General features: G+C 44.3%; 1 protein-coding gene across 11 annotated transcripts in view; it reads left to right on the forward strand.

Annotated features, from left to right (window-relative positions):
- LOC144132630 (papilin-like) overlaps window positions 1-16,133 on the forward strand; it is a 180,915-nt gene that overhangs the window by 41,392 nt on the left and 123,390 nt on the right. For 9 of the 11 annotated variants that reach the window (XM_077665167.1, XM_077665176.1, XM_077665175.1 and 6 more), the window contains 3 exons: window positions 7,178-7,228; window positions 10,285-10,461; window positions 14,867-15,055. In XM_077665167.1, the coding sequence (XP_077521293.1) occupies window positions 7,178-7,228; window positions 10,285-10,461; window positions 14,867-15,055 (417 nt within the window). The remainder of the gene's footprint in view (window positions 1-7,177; window positions 7,229-10,284; window positions 10,462-14,866; window positions 15,056-16,133) is intronic. The other 2 variants (XM_077665170.1, XM_077665173.1) reach the window with 1 other exon arrangement.

Consider the following 16,133-nt stretch of genomic DNA (forward strand, 5'->3'; position numbering starts at 1 on the left):
AATTTAAAACGCGGTCTACACATCCCAGACGCGTTATCGATGAGTTGTTACTGACAAAGCATTTGACACCAAATGATCAAGTAATAATAACAACTTTTTTTAATCATAACAAATAAGGGCCGGGTATTTATACCACCCACCACATCAACCAAAGCACAGGGTTAGTGCGAAGCATATTGCAAATATGCATCGGCGGTGTCCTGCAACTCGCATCATCATGTCACCCCTTTGTTATCCTGATAAGATGAGCGACTCACTCTAAGCTTATGACTAAGATAAACTCCCTGTGATCAGCCGATAGTCCGCTCACATGGCTTCGCAACACCTGCAACCTGACGTCCCACATTCTCAACCAAAGTCATGAGGGGTATGGTACGAAACGTTATGTCGAATGTAATGACGCTATCACTTCGGCACACCTTTAGCTAGCACATTCACTTGTTCCTACATGACACTAATAAACTGCACACAGATGTGCAATTCTTCCCGCCTTATAAAGTCACGTGACTTTCAGGAAAGGGGAGGCACTTTCGCGACCCAACAACATTGGTATCAGATTTCCGTGGACAATACGGCTATCATCTGCACACAGCTATTTCGTTGAGTCCACACTCCAGTCTCACGCGACTTGCAGCATCATGCATCACATCAAGTCGCTATTGTAATGTTATCGCTATCGCTAACTCTAAACACTTTCGCTGCGTCATTACAAGTTATGACGTCACAAGGAGCCTACTTTCATCATGACGGCACCTTATGGAAATCCTGCAGTGGGTTTGAAGTGACGCGAAGCCATGTGAGTGGACTATCGGCTGATCACAGGGAGTTTATCTTAGTCATAACCTTAGAGTGAGTGTCTCATCTTATTAGGATAACAAAGGTGTGACATGATGATGCGAGTTGCCGGGCACCGCCGATGCATATCTGCAATATGCTTCGCACTCACCCTGTACTTCGGTTGATGTGGTGGGTGGTATAAATAGCCAGCCCTTATTTGTTATGATTTAAAAAAGTTGTTATTATTACTTGCTCATTGGATGTCTAATGCTTCGTCAGTAACAACTCATCGATAACGCGTCTGGGATTTCTAGACCGCGTTTTAAGTTTGAGCGGTTCAGTGTGAGAATGCATGATAATTAAATTCTCTGGCGTTTGGAATAAATGCTTTGGAGCTTGGATTAATTTCTGTGGCACCTGGATTAAATTGATTGGCACACAGGTTAAATATTCCTTCATTTGGATTAAATTGAGCAGGAATTACTGTAGTAGTTCGGATCACCTAGGCATTCACAACAAGATACTTAAGAGTACATCTCAAAGCATTTGCGCTGTGTGGTCCTGTTTGTTTTCTCAATCATTATCACACGGACTAATTCCTAATGACTGTCGGATAGCGAAAGTAATTTACCTACATTGAAATCAGGTGAGCGTTCCTCTCCATTGAACTATCGACCCATCTCGTTAACCAGCACCGTTTGCAAACTTCTTGAGCATATCATCCACAGCCAAATCATTAACTACCTCGAAGATCATAACATTATTTTCAATTATCAGCGCGGTTTCCGCATGGAATTTTCATGTGACACGCAACTAGCTGCCTTTGTTAATGAGTTACAATTATCACTTGACGCGGGCTTTCATGTCGACGCAGTGTTACTAGATTGTTCTAAGGCTTTTGATCGGGTTCCTCATCGCAGACATCTACTGAAACTAGCACAGCTTAACATCCACCATAACGTGCTCGCTTTTATTAAGGACTTTCTATCATCTAGAACACAGTTCACCTCTGTTAAAAATTTTAACTCTTCTTCTGCTTATGTTACATCTTGGGTACCACAAGGAGGAAGCGTGTTCGGACCTTTGCTTTTTCTAATTTATATTAAAGATTTACCTGCCTGTGTGACACTTAGAATTCGACTTTTCGCTTTTGACTGCGTAATTTATCGTAACATTACTAGTGACGGTGACCGCCAATTCCTGCAATCTGACCTGAACGCAGTAAGCTTATGGTGCTCTTCCTGGTTAACGACATTAAACGTTTCTAAAACTAAACAAATATCTTTCACTCGCCGTACAGATCGCATTCCAACCCCTTATATTCTTATCGACAATACTGTAGAACTAACAACATGCAAGTACCTTGGCTTGCACCTTCAGTTTGACCTAACATGACATCACCATATCGACCTCACCCTAGCGTCTGCTAACCGCTCACTTGGTCTTGTTAAACGTAGCCTCAGACGCGCCCCTATACACGTAAAAAAACTGTCTTATATAACTCTAATACGCCCTAAATTCGAATATGGAGCGGCCATTTGGGACCCAGAGCAAGCCGACATTATCACTAACATCGAATCCTTGGAGAACCGTGCTGTTCGCTTCATATTTTCTGTCTACTCACCCTTAACAAGTGTTAAAGTATTAAAAAAAAAAAACGTGCCGGACTGGAAGATATGTCACATCGCCGTAAACTTGCTCGTTTAACACTTTTCCATAAGCTTTACCACCCCCCCCCCCTCCCTCCGAAGTGATTTGCTTCGGTCACCTCATGCTATCTTTCTACGCCGTGATCATTCTTTCAAAGTTAAACGCGTGAACTGTAATTCATCGGGCTTACGCCAATTCATTCATTCCCCGTACTATCATTGAATGGAATGGTTTACCATCAGTCATCGCCAGAGAATCTGACATTCTAAAATTTCAAGAGTTTCTTCGCTGTGACGAAAATGTGTAAATTTGCTGTTTTTGTTTGCTAATTTTTCCTTTTTTTGTTATGCCCTATGTTTTAATGATGTTTGTTGTTGTTGCATTGCACTTTTTACAGATATGTATCGCGTTAATTAATGACTGTACCGACCCCCCCCCCCCCTATGTAATACCCTCTCCTGGAGGGCCTTTAGGGTTAACGTTAATAAATAAATAGATATGTGACACAAAGTGACAGACATTGCAAAATCTTACTCGGGGTTTGCTCATCGGAACTGTGCTTCCGCAGTAACAGTCTGTGGATACTACAAAATTGTATCGAACCAGCTAGCTCTATAATAATGCCGCTCTCTTAGGCGCTGCAATTGGATACTTTATTGTTAAATTAGTTCAAACGCGTCAAAGCTAAGAAATGAATGATATCAGCAACATACTCTTGATTACCTTAACTTTGGCACATGACGGCCTCAGTTGCCCGTGTGCCATAAGAAACAACATAACACAACATACAATATAATCCTAAGCTCAACATATGCTATGCAGTTGTCGCAATAGCTTTTGTAAAACCAAATTGATAAGCCTTCTTTTTCTCTATATCACGAAGCATCAGTTGAAAACACTAAATATAAAGAGAAGAAAAGTGCCGACTATTGAGAAAGAGAGTAGTCTCCTGAAATTGAAGACATCGAATTGCTTTTACAAAAGACACGAGAGTGGCTTTGTATTATACATAAATATTACCAGCGGTGAAAACGAATTTGGAGCTTTACTAGCCGTCTTGTGTGGATTAAACTGCTGCATGAAACTTTAATTTTTCCTCTTGCTGCTTTAGGAGTTTGTTTTACCTTCATTGTAAATAGATTTTAGCGCCGAGACACACTACAGACAAGAAAGAAGACAGCATGCATTCTTGTGTGTGTGTTAGGTCTCTGAGCTAAAATACTTGGTTAATATCTGCCAACCAGCTAACCAAGCTGCGTGCTTACTCTTTTAGAGTATTTTTTTTTTATGTGAACATAATGGAACATATACATCACGACTGCTGAGCTACGTAATCCTCCATAAAGTCAGCATTAAAATTCCGACAAGGAAGGGTGTCAGGCAGGGAGACACGATCACGCCAATGCTATTCACCGCCTGTTTACAGGAGGTATTCCGAGGCATGGATTGGAAACCGTGGGGGATAAGATTGAATAGAGAATACCTAAGCAATATACGATTCGCTGACGACATCGCCTTGCTAAGGCACACAGACGATGAACTGCAAACCGTGAACTATAAATTATACAGGCAGAGCAGAACGGTGTGTCTAAAAATAAACATGCAGAAAACCAAAGTAATGTTCGACAATGCAGCAAGAGAAGAGCAGTGTACAGTCGCTAGCGAGGTGCTCGAAGTGGTAAGGGAATACATCAACTTATAGTAGGTAGTGACCACTGATCCGGCTGATGAGAGGGAAATAACTAGAAGAATAAGATGGGGTGGAGTGCATATGGCAGGCTCTCTCAGATGATGAATGGCAGTTTGCCAATATCCCACAAGAGAGAAGTATACAACAGCTTTATCTTACGGGTACTTACCTTTGGGGCAGAAATGTGGAGGCTAACAAAAAGGGTTTATCTTAAGTACTTACCTATGGGGAAGAAACGTGGAGGATAATGGAAAGGGTTCAGCTTCAGTTAAGGACAACGCAGCGAGCTGCGGAAAGAAAACTAGCTGTAACGTTAAGAGACAGAAAGCGGTCAAAGTACATGAGGGAAAAAACACGGGTAAACGACAGTCTTGTTGAAATCAGGAATGTGCTTGGGCGGGGCATGTAATGTAAAGGGAAAACAACCACTGGCCCTTGAGGGTAACATATCTTATTCCAAGAGAAGGCAAGCGCAGCAGGGGACGGATGAAACTTAAGTGGGCGGATGAGAATAAGGAGTTTGCGGAGATGCGTTTGTCGCAGCTGGCAAAGGACAAGGTTGACCGTAGAGACATTTAAGGGGCATTTGCCCTGAAGATGAATCTATCAAAATAGCTGCCAGTGACCTGAAACCCAAACGCATTAAATATCGCCTTATACGGATACTAATGCACTTGGCGTTGTTCTTTGCCTTATCGTGGTACGCATTGTATCGCCTTAGTGAATTTATCGAGGTTTGAAGTGGTGTGCATGGATGTGTAGGTGCCCTGCATGCAAAGTCATATTGTTCAAGATGCGCTGTGGATACCACCATCCTTTTTCTTACGCTGGACAGTAACGAATCTCCACCATCCCCTAGAACATAGAAAATAAAAGGACGGCGATGCTTAATTCGAAGCAAAGTTAACCCTTTATTCGCAGAAAAAGTTAGCACAGGAAGTGTGGAAAATGGGGCAGATTCTTCGGGATAGACCCTACAAGAATTCAGTGTTTGTCTTGCGGTCGTTATAAATATAAATGGACTCAAACATGTATTCGGTCTTCCGTCAATTATAATAGAGAATATAAAAGTAAGGAATGTTGCGCGTCTATCTTTAGAGTGGGCCAAATTATTTGTGAGGTGCGGAGGAGCAGCCTCAGATCTCGCAGTCAATAGTCACCAAGCGATGCAGTTCGCAAGACGGCGCAGTAAGCAAGGGCCTCACCAAATGCAAAGGCACAAAAGTAAAGATACGGAAAAAATCGTTTAAAAGAAACAACTTCTGAAGGCACTTTCAAGCTAGAATGCGGAAGGCAAGAAAGTATCTTCAGCCCGTACCGCACTGCTCGTATCTAGCGCGCTGTGGAGGCGCGTCTATTACTTACAAAATATCAGAGCAACTGATTCCTTTTCGCACAAACCTGTATGGCCGCTGATTGCATTTTTGGGAAATATTTTGAGTGTACTAGTATTTAGACTAGGTTGGTTGTGCGGGTGAAGTGACAATGCTGAGGAGAAAGGGACATTTTAAATAAAATTTTGTTTCGCCACCTTGAGAAAATTTCACTTTTCGCAAATTGCACTTTTGTGCGTTTGTCGCAAACTGTATAGTTAGGCGCGCCGGTTCGCGGTTTCCTTGGAAAATGATTCTCGCGGCTGGTAGATTGAATTGAGGAAGAGTAGGATGGGGGGCTCCAGATCAAGGTTTTTCGTTTTTTTTTTTATCATGGATTGTATTTTTTCACAATTCAATTTTATAACATTCGTTTGTAGTTACATACAAAAGTCTATTTCCTGTGAAGTTAACTCATATAGAAATTAAGTACGTCTCAAATGATATTTTTGCGCCCATTCTTATCAGTGAGGCGCGTACCTATCTCTCCATTCTTTCGTATACTTTGGATATCAACAGAAAAGAAAATAATACTCTGTGTAATTCCATTTGATGTTTGCCCTGGTGCTTTTATTTTGAAAGCGTAGCAAAAGCAAGAACAATCACTGGAGCAAAAAAAAACAAACTGACCGCTTGATGTGTGCGGCACCACTCCTGGTGAGCCTCCTATCACCGCAACCCTCTTTTTTCCGGAGCAGCCATACAAAGGGTGGTTCCTATGGCTACGCCTCTTCGCTAGCGCATTCCTACTTTCTGGCCCTACCCTAATCCTTCTGCGGTAACCAATCACCTCATCTGTCACGCATTCTTATGCGCTCGCCAAACCCTCCTCCTTCTACAGTAGCCATCATCTTGATGGGTATTCCTTCGCTCTTGCGGATTCCTTCCTCCTTCAACGGTAGCTACCCTCTAGATGTTGTCCTTGGTAGACACTTTCCGTTTGCGCATTACTCTGATTGTCAAACCGTCCTCCTTCAACGATTTACATCCTCCGAGAGGTGGCTCCCACGGTAACCAACTGCTGCCACTTCTACTACTACTACTACTACTGCAACTGCTACTGCTGCTACTACTACTACTACTAATACTACTACTACTACTACTACTACTACTACTACCACTACTACTATTACTACTACTACTACTATACTACACCAACTTACTATAATATATCATGCGACGTGCGCTTTAGGGCTGCCGCTGTAAAAACTCAACAAAAGCAGTTTATGCTGGGGAAAAGCATCCTTATTCTCGCAGCATGATGGTGATGTGCTATTAATACTATTTAGTGCATCTGGCCAGCAGTCTGTCCATTCTCGAAGTCGCGCCCTGTGGTATCAACTTCCAAGCGGCGTTTTAGGATTATTAAGTGAAGGATGAGTAGCCCTTTAGCAGTTTTTGCGGCGTCCAGTGTCACACATAATATGTGCGTGAAGTGTATGCTAGACATGAGGCGCGATGTGTGGTTACGGAAACTAGCCGTGTCATGTGTTGTCACATATCACTTGACATCACCAAATTGGAAGTGACATCACCAAATTCGAAAGTTAGAACCGAAAATTACTTAACCGAATCAGGTCTACCGACAGGCCGACAGTCTGTTTGTGCTCTCAAAATACATGCTGTCCATTGTCTTTGCGGCCCCCAATTTCTTGCGGTGACGTTTCAAACTGACTTTCGTTTTCAGGGTCAGCGGAGATTGCTGCGTATCTTGCGTCCAACCAGACTGTGTCTAGAGGTAAGAAATCAACTTACAATTCTTCAGAGATGTCCAAAACCAAGTGCATACTGTTACTCGCAGTTTCTTTTTTGTTTGTATTTTATGAGGAGAATCAACGCCTTTAATTCCTTGCGTCAGAATGACTGCAACATCAAATTTGTCAAAAATATTAGAACGCCTATCAGTAAAGGATATTGAAGGTGCTGTAGCTGCGTACCGCACTGTTATAGATGCATAGCTGAAAGGCATTCATGATTGTTTATACGGCGGATTACAAACGAAGAATGCTATTGTAGCTATGAACGGGTGGTTAGCGAGTATCCTTGACCAGTCCGGTAACACCATTACAATGAGCAGCAATGGGCATGGAGGATTTCGTTCCTTTTCCAGGGATAACGAATTTGTAGCTGGGATCTAGACTGTGGATCAAGGTCACAATAAATAGCAGGCAGTCTTATTTCGAAATCTAACCAAATAACAGCAAGTGTTCAGTTACGCGGTGTGCTTCAGACTCGCGCAGCAATTTTCGGAAATAACTGAACGCTTGGAGGCCCTTAACTCCTTTGAAAAAAAAATTTAGGGCCTCGAGTAGGGGGCCCGGGCACCGGGATTCCATGTAAAACAGCGTGAAGCGATTAAATCTCGAAAAGGTGTATGTTGTTGAGATGGACTTAAAAGTCATGTTATTTGCTTCCTTAGTGCATTTTAGGGTTATCCATTTCGACAGAATTTGTAGTTATTTATAGTTATTACGTACCCTTTCGTCATACAGCATGTTGATGCTCAGGTAACTTCAGGAGCATGTTGAAGATGAAAACAACATTCTGCAGGATTCTACACAATTGTTCGCTTCACGACACTTTCGCTGACGTTCATTAGAGCGCGCACGCTTGGTTGGTGGAGACACAGGAGAGCGTTTAGGCGTCATCCTTCCAGATCGGCGTTCAGGAGGCCTCTGGCAAGATTGCCTTGGGAGCGCTCCTTTCGAACAATGGTGGCGTCACTCAATGACGTCACACGCATGTGCAGGAGGCTGAAGCACAGATGCATTGTCTGCTGTCGCCTTGCGCATGCGCAGAACATTATTGTATACTGAATTCCCGATTGCGATGTACTACAACAACCACTAGTATTACTAATGAACTAAATAATAATTTAAAATTTAACCGGTTGCCAATTAACCAATTAGCAATTAACCTTTTAATACTTAATAATTATAAATAATTATTACCGAATAATTAATTGCTAATCATTATTTCACTGTGAGGACACTTGTCTGCTTACGTGGAGTAATGCGAAAGCATGTGTTTTAGAGAAAGGAAAGGTTTTTGAGGAAAAAGCGCAGTAACTCTGAGATCTCAAAATCTTGGTGGACACCTCACCCGCGCTTGATTGAGAGCCACAGTGTGGCACTTTTGTGCGAATCTCCCCGCTGGTGAGTCATGAGCCTATAAAGGATTTCGCCTTAATAAATACCGGCGCATTTTCGATTTCACAAAACCAACCCCTGAGAATTGAAAAAATACGAACCATGGCTGCCAACATGAAGTTAGGCAATGCATAGAAGCTATAAAAGAGTATAAAATTATTCGCTGCAGTGTGTCAACTTTTTAGCAGCAGAGTGCGATTTACAGTCGATGGCTTCCAAAAATGAGGAGTTGTGAAGCCATCAAGAAACTGACTGCACGAGACTGGAAGCCACGTCGTGTGTGTTCGTAGCTGTCACTTCGTTTGCAGCAAATAGCGGGCGGATTACTTAGTTCCTGTGTTTTGTATACAGGGCAAATGAAGAGACTCGCCACTGCAGAAAGAGAGAAGAGACAATTGCATCGTAGTGTAAACTGGAACAATTCAAACAAATTGCAAAACATGTGTTAGAAAAAAAAAACACCGCCACCATTGAAGCTACGGCATATTTCGCATTATGAAGCAGAATTAAATCAGCAGCGTGCCCCACGAAGCAGCGACGTGGCAATTATTTAGGGTCATTTGACATTTTCCCTTCCACTGAAGCCAGAATTCCCATACGTTGACGCAGTCCTGTGCTCTCGTGCTGTGTTTTATGTGCTGAGAACATACATGGATTTATCGGCGTAGGCAGAATGCTTCACAGAGTATTAAAGACCGGTGGAGGCTCCATATGTCCGGCATGTCTATATCTGGCGCTTTAGCTGGGCCAAAGTTAGGAGGGCATAAAATAGTCACGCCATCTGCGGCATTCAGAGCCCATCTCAGTGCTCCTGAGTGCTTTAGGGAGACAGAAGTGCAGGTTGGCCTAGAGAAAGGGTGAGGGCGTGGATTAGAGCTCTGTCAGCGTAGAGAAGGCACGTCTTGCAGTGAATGACAGTTACAGCGTCCCACCAATGGGCGCCTGGCCAGCCCAAAGCCGGCGCCACATTCGATTAACCTCCGCAAAAGTGCCCATGGGGCATAGTCGGGTTTCGAAAAGTAGTGTCGCAACCGGCATGATCGAAAAGCTCTGTATTCACCTTGATCGCATCCCTCCTGCCACAAATGCGCTGTGGCTGACAGCCTTGCGCTAAGTGCGTGAAACATTTCCAGGCCACAGGTTCTCTTTTAGAACAATGCAGTGAAGAATTTACGTCCCTGCTGAAGCTCAAAACCTTGGTTGACGGAAGGCGAAGGATGGCTCACACCTTTCAAATTTTTGGTAGCTTCATAGGTGTCTTAAGTGCCAGAATATATTGCACAAAGATAAATGCTGTGGATTGGAAATTTTTGGCGCGCGCTTTTGTCGGCCCTATTGGTGCGTTTCAGGTAATCACGTAACTTCTGTGTGAAGCGTATTGCGCCATATAGCGTCTGTATGAGTTGCGACATTAGCGCTGCCCATTTATCTAGTATACACACCGGACGTCCCGTATGATTTCCATATGCGTCACAGGAAAATAAACGCAAGTATGGGATGCGCCTGATGAAACATTGGAGTAGGGAGGAGAAGAAAAGTGAGACTGTTCAGTTGTGAGATACTGCCTGGAATGTAACGTCTTTTGCGCCTGAGGGCGTCTCTGAAGCAGCTGTCGGGGTAAATACGTCTCCCCGCTGCGTTTTAGCAGACTTGGACAACGTCGCGTGCCTGCCGAAGCCCGATTCCGGACCGTGCTTCGGGTACTTCCCTCGCTACTACTTCGACAAGGAGAACAGAACCTGCCAGCAGTTCATCTATGGAGGCTGCCAGGGCAACGGGAACAACTTCGAGACAAAGGAACTCTGCGAGTACAGCTGCGACCGTAAGTTTTCGGGAACTGTAGCAGGGGCAAAGCAAACTATTGTTATTAGTTTTGATGTTCGTATTCTTACTCAAATAATACTCTCGGAAAAATTCATTTGCTCAAGACGCGAACATTTTGCAGTTATGGAACTACCGAATCTAAGCAATCGTTGTAAGGCCAGAGCTCCGTGGTCCGCTTTCTCCGAACCACGGTCTGAAGCATATATTTTGACACGCTTCTATAAAGGAAAAAAATGAAGCAATGCAGGGATGTTTGAATGCGCCACAATCGCAAACGCTGCTTTTAATAAAGGTAGTTCTTTCATTGTGAGGTGTGAAGGGCAGCTTCACACGGCGGTCAACGGCTATGTTCGAATATTTATACGTATTGACAAGGAACGTGATAGGCATGACATAAAGATTATTACAGGGTGCGGTGCACAGCCGTATATCTTCTACAAAAGACATGAATATGATTTAGGTGCTCTTTTCAGAATATATGCGGCGATTAACATGGTCTTTACGTTTCTTTGTTGCTATTTCTCTATGCACGCGGCGAAAATAGTTCATAACTAAAGTTTAAACGCACGGACGAATGTGTAACCACGCAGGCCGCTGGTAAACGTCCTCGCTGTTCCTATTAAAAGGCCAAGCTATTATTTGTACGTGCGCGAAAATGTTACGAAGCAACGAAACCAAGGCAACAAGATCGTGCCCGAGAATAGGCACATGACCCGAATGCTCAGTCGAATATCATTTTCTCCGCTCACTAGAGTACATAACCACCTCCTTTGGGTAACCATTCTTTTAAGATGTTTACGAGAATCGGAGTTCGATTTGAGAATTCGCATTGATACCTGAGGAAAAGGAAGAAAACCTGCTAACAACTTGCCAGCACCTGGAAAAGTGAGAGCTTTAATGGCATGGCATGCTTTCCGAAAAAAAGGTGCTTGAAGGTTGAACTCGGTTTTGCAGAAATGCACTAAGCAGTGAACTGCAGATATAAATAAAAGACGCAAAGGTGCACTTTAGGGCACTGAATGCTTGGTTGATTTCGTTCTCCAATATATTCCGCTATTTTATTCTAAATACGCTAGCCTCTAGAAGGTTGAAAGGAGCTTAAAAAATATGTTCTAACAGGACCTTGGTGTGGGCTAGTTGGTTTATACTGCTACGCCACAGACTGACAAAGCGCAACGGAACTAGGACGAGTAGAAGAAACACGGAACACAGGACAGGCGCTACTATCAACTTTTGTTGCGTCATAAAAAACCAGCACAATTTATACCATTCACATGGAACACGTGATACACTGTCAGCCAGTGGACATTGCGAAGGAAAACGCCTCCCAACGCTGGCGATCATTACGTTGTGAAAAATCACTCAAGACGCGTGCAATCAGTAACACGCAAAGACACTACTAATCTAAAGATAACCGGATAACAGAAACATTAGAGTTGCGCTTGTGCCTCTGCCATACACATCGGTGGTGCCAGGAGCAGTAACGAGTAGAAGAAGCGCGGCGAAGCAAATAACAAGGAAAAGGCGATGAATGGGATGTGTACAATCAGCTAGAGTAAGAATAAAAAGAATGACAACTTGCTATGCAAAAGCCACTGTCAGCAAAATAAAAGTTACAATAAAAAGTAACCGTCAGCAAAATAAAAGTTACAATAAAAGCAAAATAAAAAGAGAAAAGATCCGCTTAAGGCCAACAGTCAACACGGCAAAAACTAAGATCAAAAAATAAAAACACAAACAAACAGGTAAGGTGCGAGGAAAAGCCCTTTGACAGGATGCCTAGATGTGGTTAACATACAGGAACCGCGCCCGTTCTAAGAAGGACCTTTCTTTCTCCAGTAGACAGACAGAGGAGCTGCTGATGCACTTGTCCCCAGCCTTTTTAATCAAAAATCCCTCAATAACTTTCCTCTATATTTTACTCCTTGCTGTCGCCAGAAACTTGGTGGCTGATAACATAGGCCGACATTCGTGGCAGGGTTGATTGCAATGAACTGCCATGTGGCTCGCAGACTTGTTTTTTACGTTGAGGAGGTGTTCGCTGGCTCTGTCATTGAAACAGCGTATATGGCAAAGTATACATCGGCCACACCGGACGCTGTTTCAATGTCGTCGACACACGTGCCGGCGACCCAGCAAAGCAAAACATTGACCTACCGAAACTGAGAGCCATCGATATAAAGTGTACACACTCTGAGGAATATTTTTCTATGACGTTCTCTTTGCGCCGCATCATGCAATTCCCTAATTGGGTCTGTAAATGCACCCACCTGCGGCACAATAGAATCAGGTAACCGAACATTACTTGCCCTGTTTTATGCGAACTAAATGTATGCGTGTACATATCGCCACCGAAAAAAAAATAATTAGGCTACAACCTTCTCATTTGAAGCGCTGCGGTTGATCTATAGGTGAAATTAGCGAAAAACACGAGAGAAAACAAGGAAATACTGAAGGAATGACACTGCATAAAAAACTATTTTCTCTTTGGCAACGCTCCTAAAAAAGACTGGGATGTTGAGGAGGCGGAAACAAATAACCTAGGATAATATGCATCACTCCTCACGGACACCTGCTGACAGTAAGCCACCAAAACATTCGGCTTTTCTGCATAACAAGACAAGAACGGAAATTACACACCGAGCAGGCTCAGCTTTGCCACCCGCTGAAGTCGGCGAAAGCGCACTACTTGGTGTTCAGATGATGCCGCGGTTGAGCGGCTATAGATGCGCCGCAATTCGCATTTTTTCCTAAGCGTTCTAAGCGGACAGGTGTGGCTTCTTGCCCGTCATGCACGAATTTGCTGCACGTGGCACGCAGTTCAAAACGCTTTGCAGGGCTAACGGGTCACAGCGTAACAACAGTGTGCAGCACTGAGACTCTGAATGGCAGGAATGACCCGCACTAATTTCACCATCGTATTCACAGGTCGTGCAGTCTTCCGCTGCACCCCATGGCTTTCTTATCTAAGGCAGCGGCAGCGACGACGCTGCACTCATCCCGCTAGCGTTCGTTGTCGCCGTTCCTCATCGCTGGCGCTACTGATGTCTTCGCTGCTGCGCAGCCTTACAAGCGCGCGTCGCTGTCCAATGGCCTCTGCACTTATCAGGTGGTTGGGAAGTGGCGGTCGACGGTCAACTTTAGGCTAAAGTCTTTAACGAAGCCTCTTGCTGCCAGTTTAATCGTTTACACGCAGCGGTAGAATGCAACTGGCGGCCACGCATGGACTGTCCCCAAAGCAAACTATCGTTACGTTTGGCAGGGTGCACTATGTGATCTTCGTACTGGCGCTCGCAGTCTCGCTGTTGTAAGCGGCTTCAAGAGACAGCTGCCGCCGCTGATCTCGTTTTCCTTTGGTTGCTGCTAATGCACCTCTTCCAATACAACATGCACACTATGTAAATTACGTTGATTGTTTAGTGGGTTGTATGTTGCGCAGTGCACTACTAGATAAGTGGTGCACTAGAGCTGCGTACAGTGGCACTGGTCAGTGCAGTGGATTCACTGCGGTTGTCATAATACGCAGCCCATCGCGTTGGATTCAAGCTTAATTGGAACAGCGGCTTGTGCACTGTCAGCGTCCAACTGCGTTAATCGCTCGCATGCATATTTCTAATCTTACCAATTTATAGCTCATTGTAGAGTCCTACTCATCATCACCATCGTCTCAGCCTGACTGCACCCACTGCTGGGCAAAGGCCTCTCCCATGTCTCTCCAATTACCCCTACCCTTTGTCAGCTGCATCTACCCTTTGCCTGCAGACTCCTTAATCTCACCCGGCCACATAACCGTCTGCCGCCCCCTGATACGCTTATTTTCTCTTGGAATCCACTCCGTAACCTTTAACGACCAGCGGTTATCTTTCCTTCGCATTATACGCCCTCGACAAGCCCGTTTTGTTCTCTTCATTTCGACCAGGATGTCATTAACCCGCGTTTGTTCCCTCACCAACTCTGCCCGCTTCCAATTTCTAACGTTAGACCTATCACTTTTCGTTCCATGGCTCGCTGTGTTGTCCGTAACTTAAGCTGAACTCTTTTCGTTAGCCTCCACGTTTCTGCCCTTAGGTGAGTATCGGTAAGATGAAGCTGTAAACTTCTCTCTTGTAGCACTCACGACTAAGCAAACTGCTCGCAAGATATTGTCACTGATTAGCTGACAGCTATGAGAAATGCTTTACTGAAGTGTAGTAAAGGACACAGGCTTCCTTATAACCCTTGCTGCGTTCCTTTGTGACTTGACTCAACATGTCTGCCTTCTTCGCTACGCTTGGATTATTTCGCCCCCTCTCAACCACCTAATATTTGTTTTGTTTCTTTTCAGGTAGGGCCCAGAAAAAAAATAAGAATTTGATAGCAGGATTCCCCTTATTGAAAGCTTTTTTTCCACTCCGCATTTACAGCTAAGACGGACTACCAGAAGCAGTGCCTTTCGAGGCCCGAGACCGGACCGTGCAGGGCACATATGGTGCTGTGGGCGTTCAACATCGTCAAGGGCCACTGCGAGCAGTTCGTCTACGGAGGGTGCGACGGCACCGACAACAAGTACCTTACCAAGGAGATGTGCGAGAAGAACTGCAACCGGCCGCAAAGTAGGTTTTACAGCGCAAACTGCACTGGAGATCTTATTAGAGGTAAAGCAGCTGATGTGATGGCCAAACACTGTTGCACTCACCTGCTACAGAGTGAGAAGTTTGCTTGGGATTACAGTTGTTCCATATGCAGGTCTTGACTTTATTCAGATTGTAAAGCCTGACTTTTGCGCATATGGCAGGTTTTCTCAGAGCATGAATGGAAGTTACCAATGTTCCTATGGGGCAGAAACTTGGAGGCTAACGAAAAGGATTCACCTTAAGTTAAGGCTCACGGAGCGAGCCACGGAAAGAAAAATGATAGGTGCAACGTTAAGAGACCGGAAGTAGGCAGAGCTGGTGGGGAACAAACGCGGCTTAGTGGCAGAGTAGTCGAAATCAAGAGGAAGAAATCGGCTTGGGCAGGGCATGTAAAGCGAAGGCAAGATAACCGCTGGTCCTTAAGGATAATGAAGCGGATTCAGAGAAAACAAGAGTAGCAGAGGGCGGCGGAATGTTTGGTGGCCGGAGGAGATTAAATTTGCAGGCACAGGGTGGGCGCAGCTGGCATAATGCAGGGTTAATTTCAGAAACATGGGAGAAGCCTTTGCCCAGCAGTGGGCGTAGGGAGGCTATTGATAATGTTGATGCGATGATGTTGATAGATGAGTTGAAAATTTTAGCCGTTATTTTCGTCTGTACTTTACCGGCTAGATCACGTGCTATCTATTTGACAATGCTTGTTGAATAAGACCGCATTCCGGAATTCGTCTTTTGTGTCGGTGGTGTCCGTAAATTATCGAAATATGTGAACCAGGCAAAGGCATTTGGCCCTAAGCACATTTCCGCCGCTATTATAAGAAGCTGCTGCGCAGACACATTATATATTAATTTCACCCGTATGACTCCTAAAGTTTGTAAATTAAACAGAAAAACCTGCTAATTGAAAGTTAGCGCGAGTAGTGCCCACACATACGAGCGGTATGCGAAATTGTGTTTAGAACCACAGACGAGTTTTCTTGACTAGTATAGCCTGGAAAGTGTGGAGCATGTAATATGTGGGTGCATTATGAATCCTTTAGGTGAAAAACATTCGAGG

This window comes from Amblyomma americanum, chromosome 5 (genome assembly GCF_052857255.1).
Source record: "Amblyomma americanum isolate KBUSLIRL-KWMA chromosome 5, ASM5285725v1, whole genome shotgun sequence".
Taxonomy (NCBI): domain Eukaryota; kingdom Metazoa; phylum Arthropoda; class Arachnida; order Ixodida; family Ixodidae; genus Amblyomma; species Amblyomma americanum.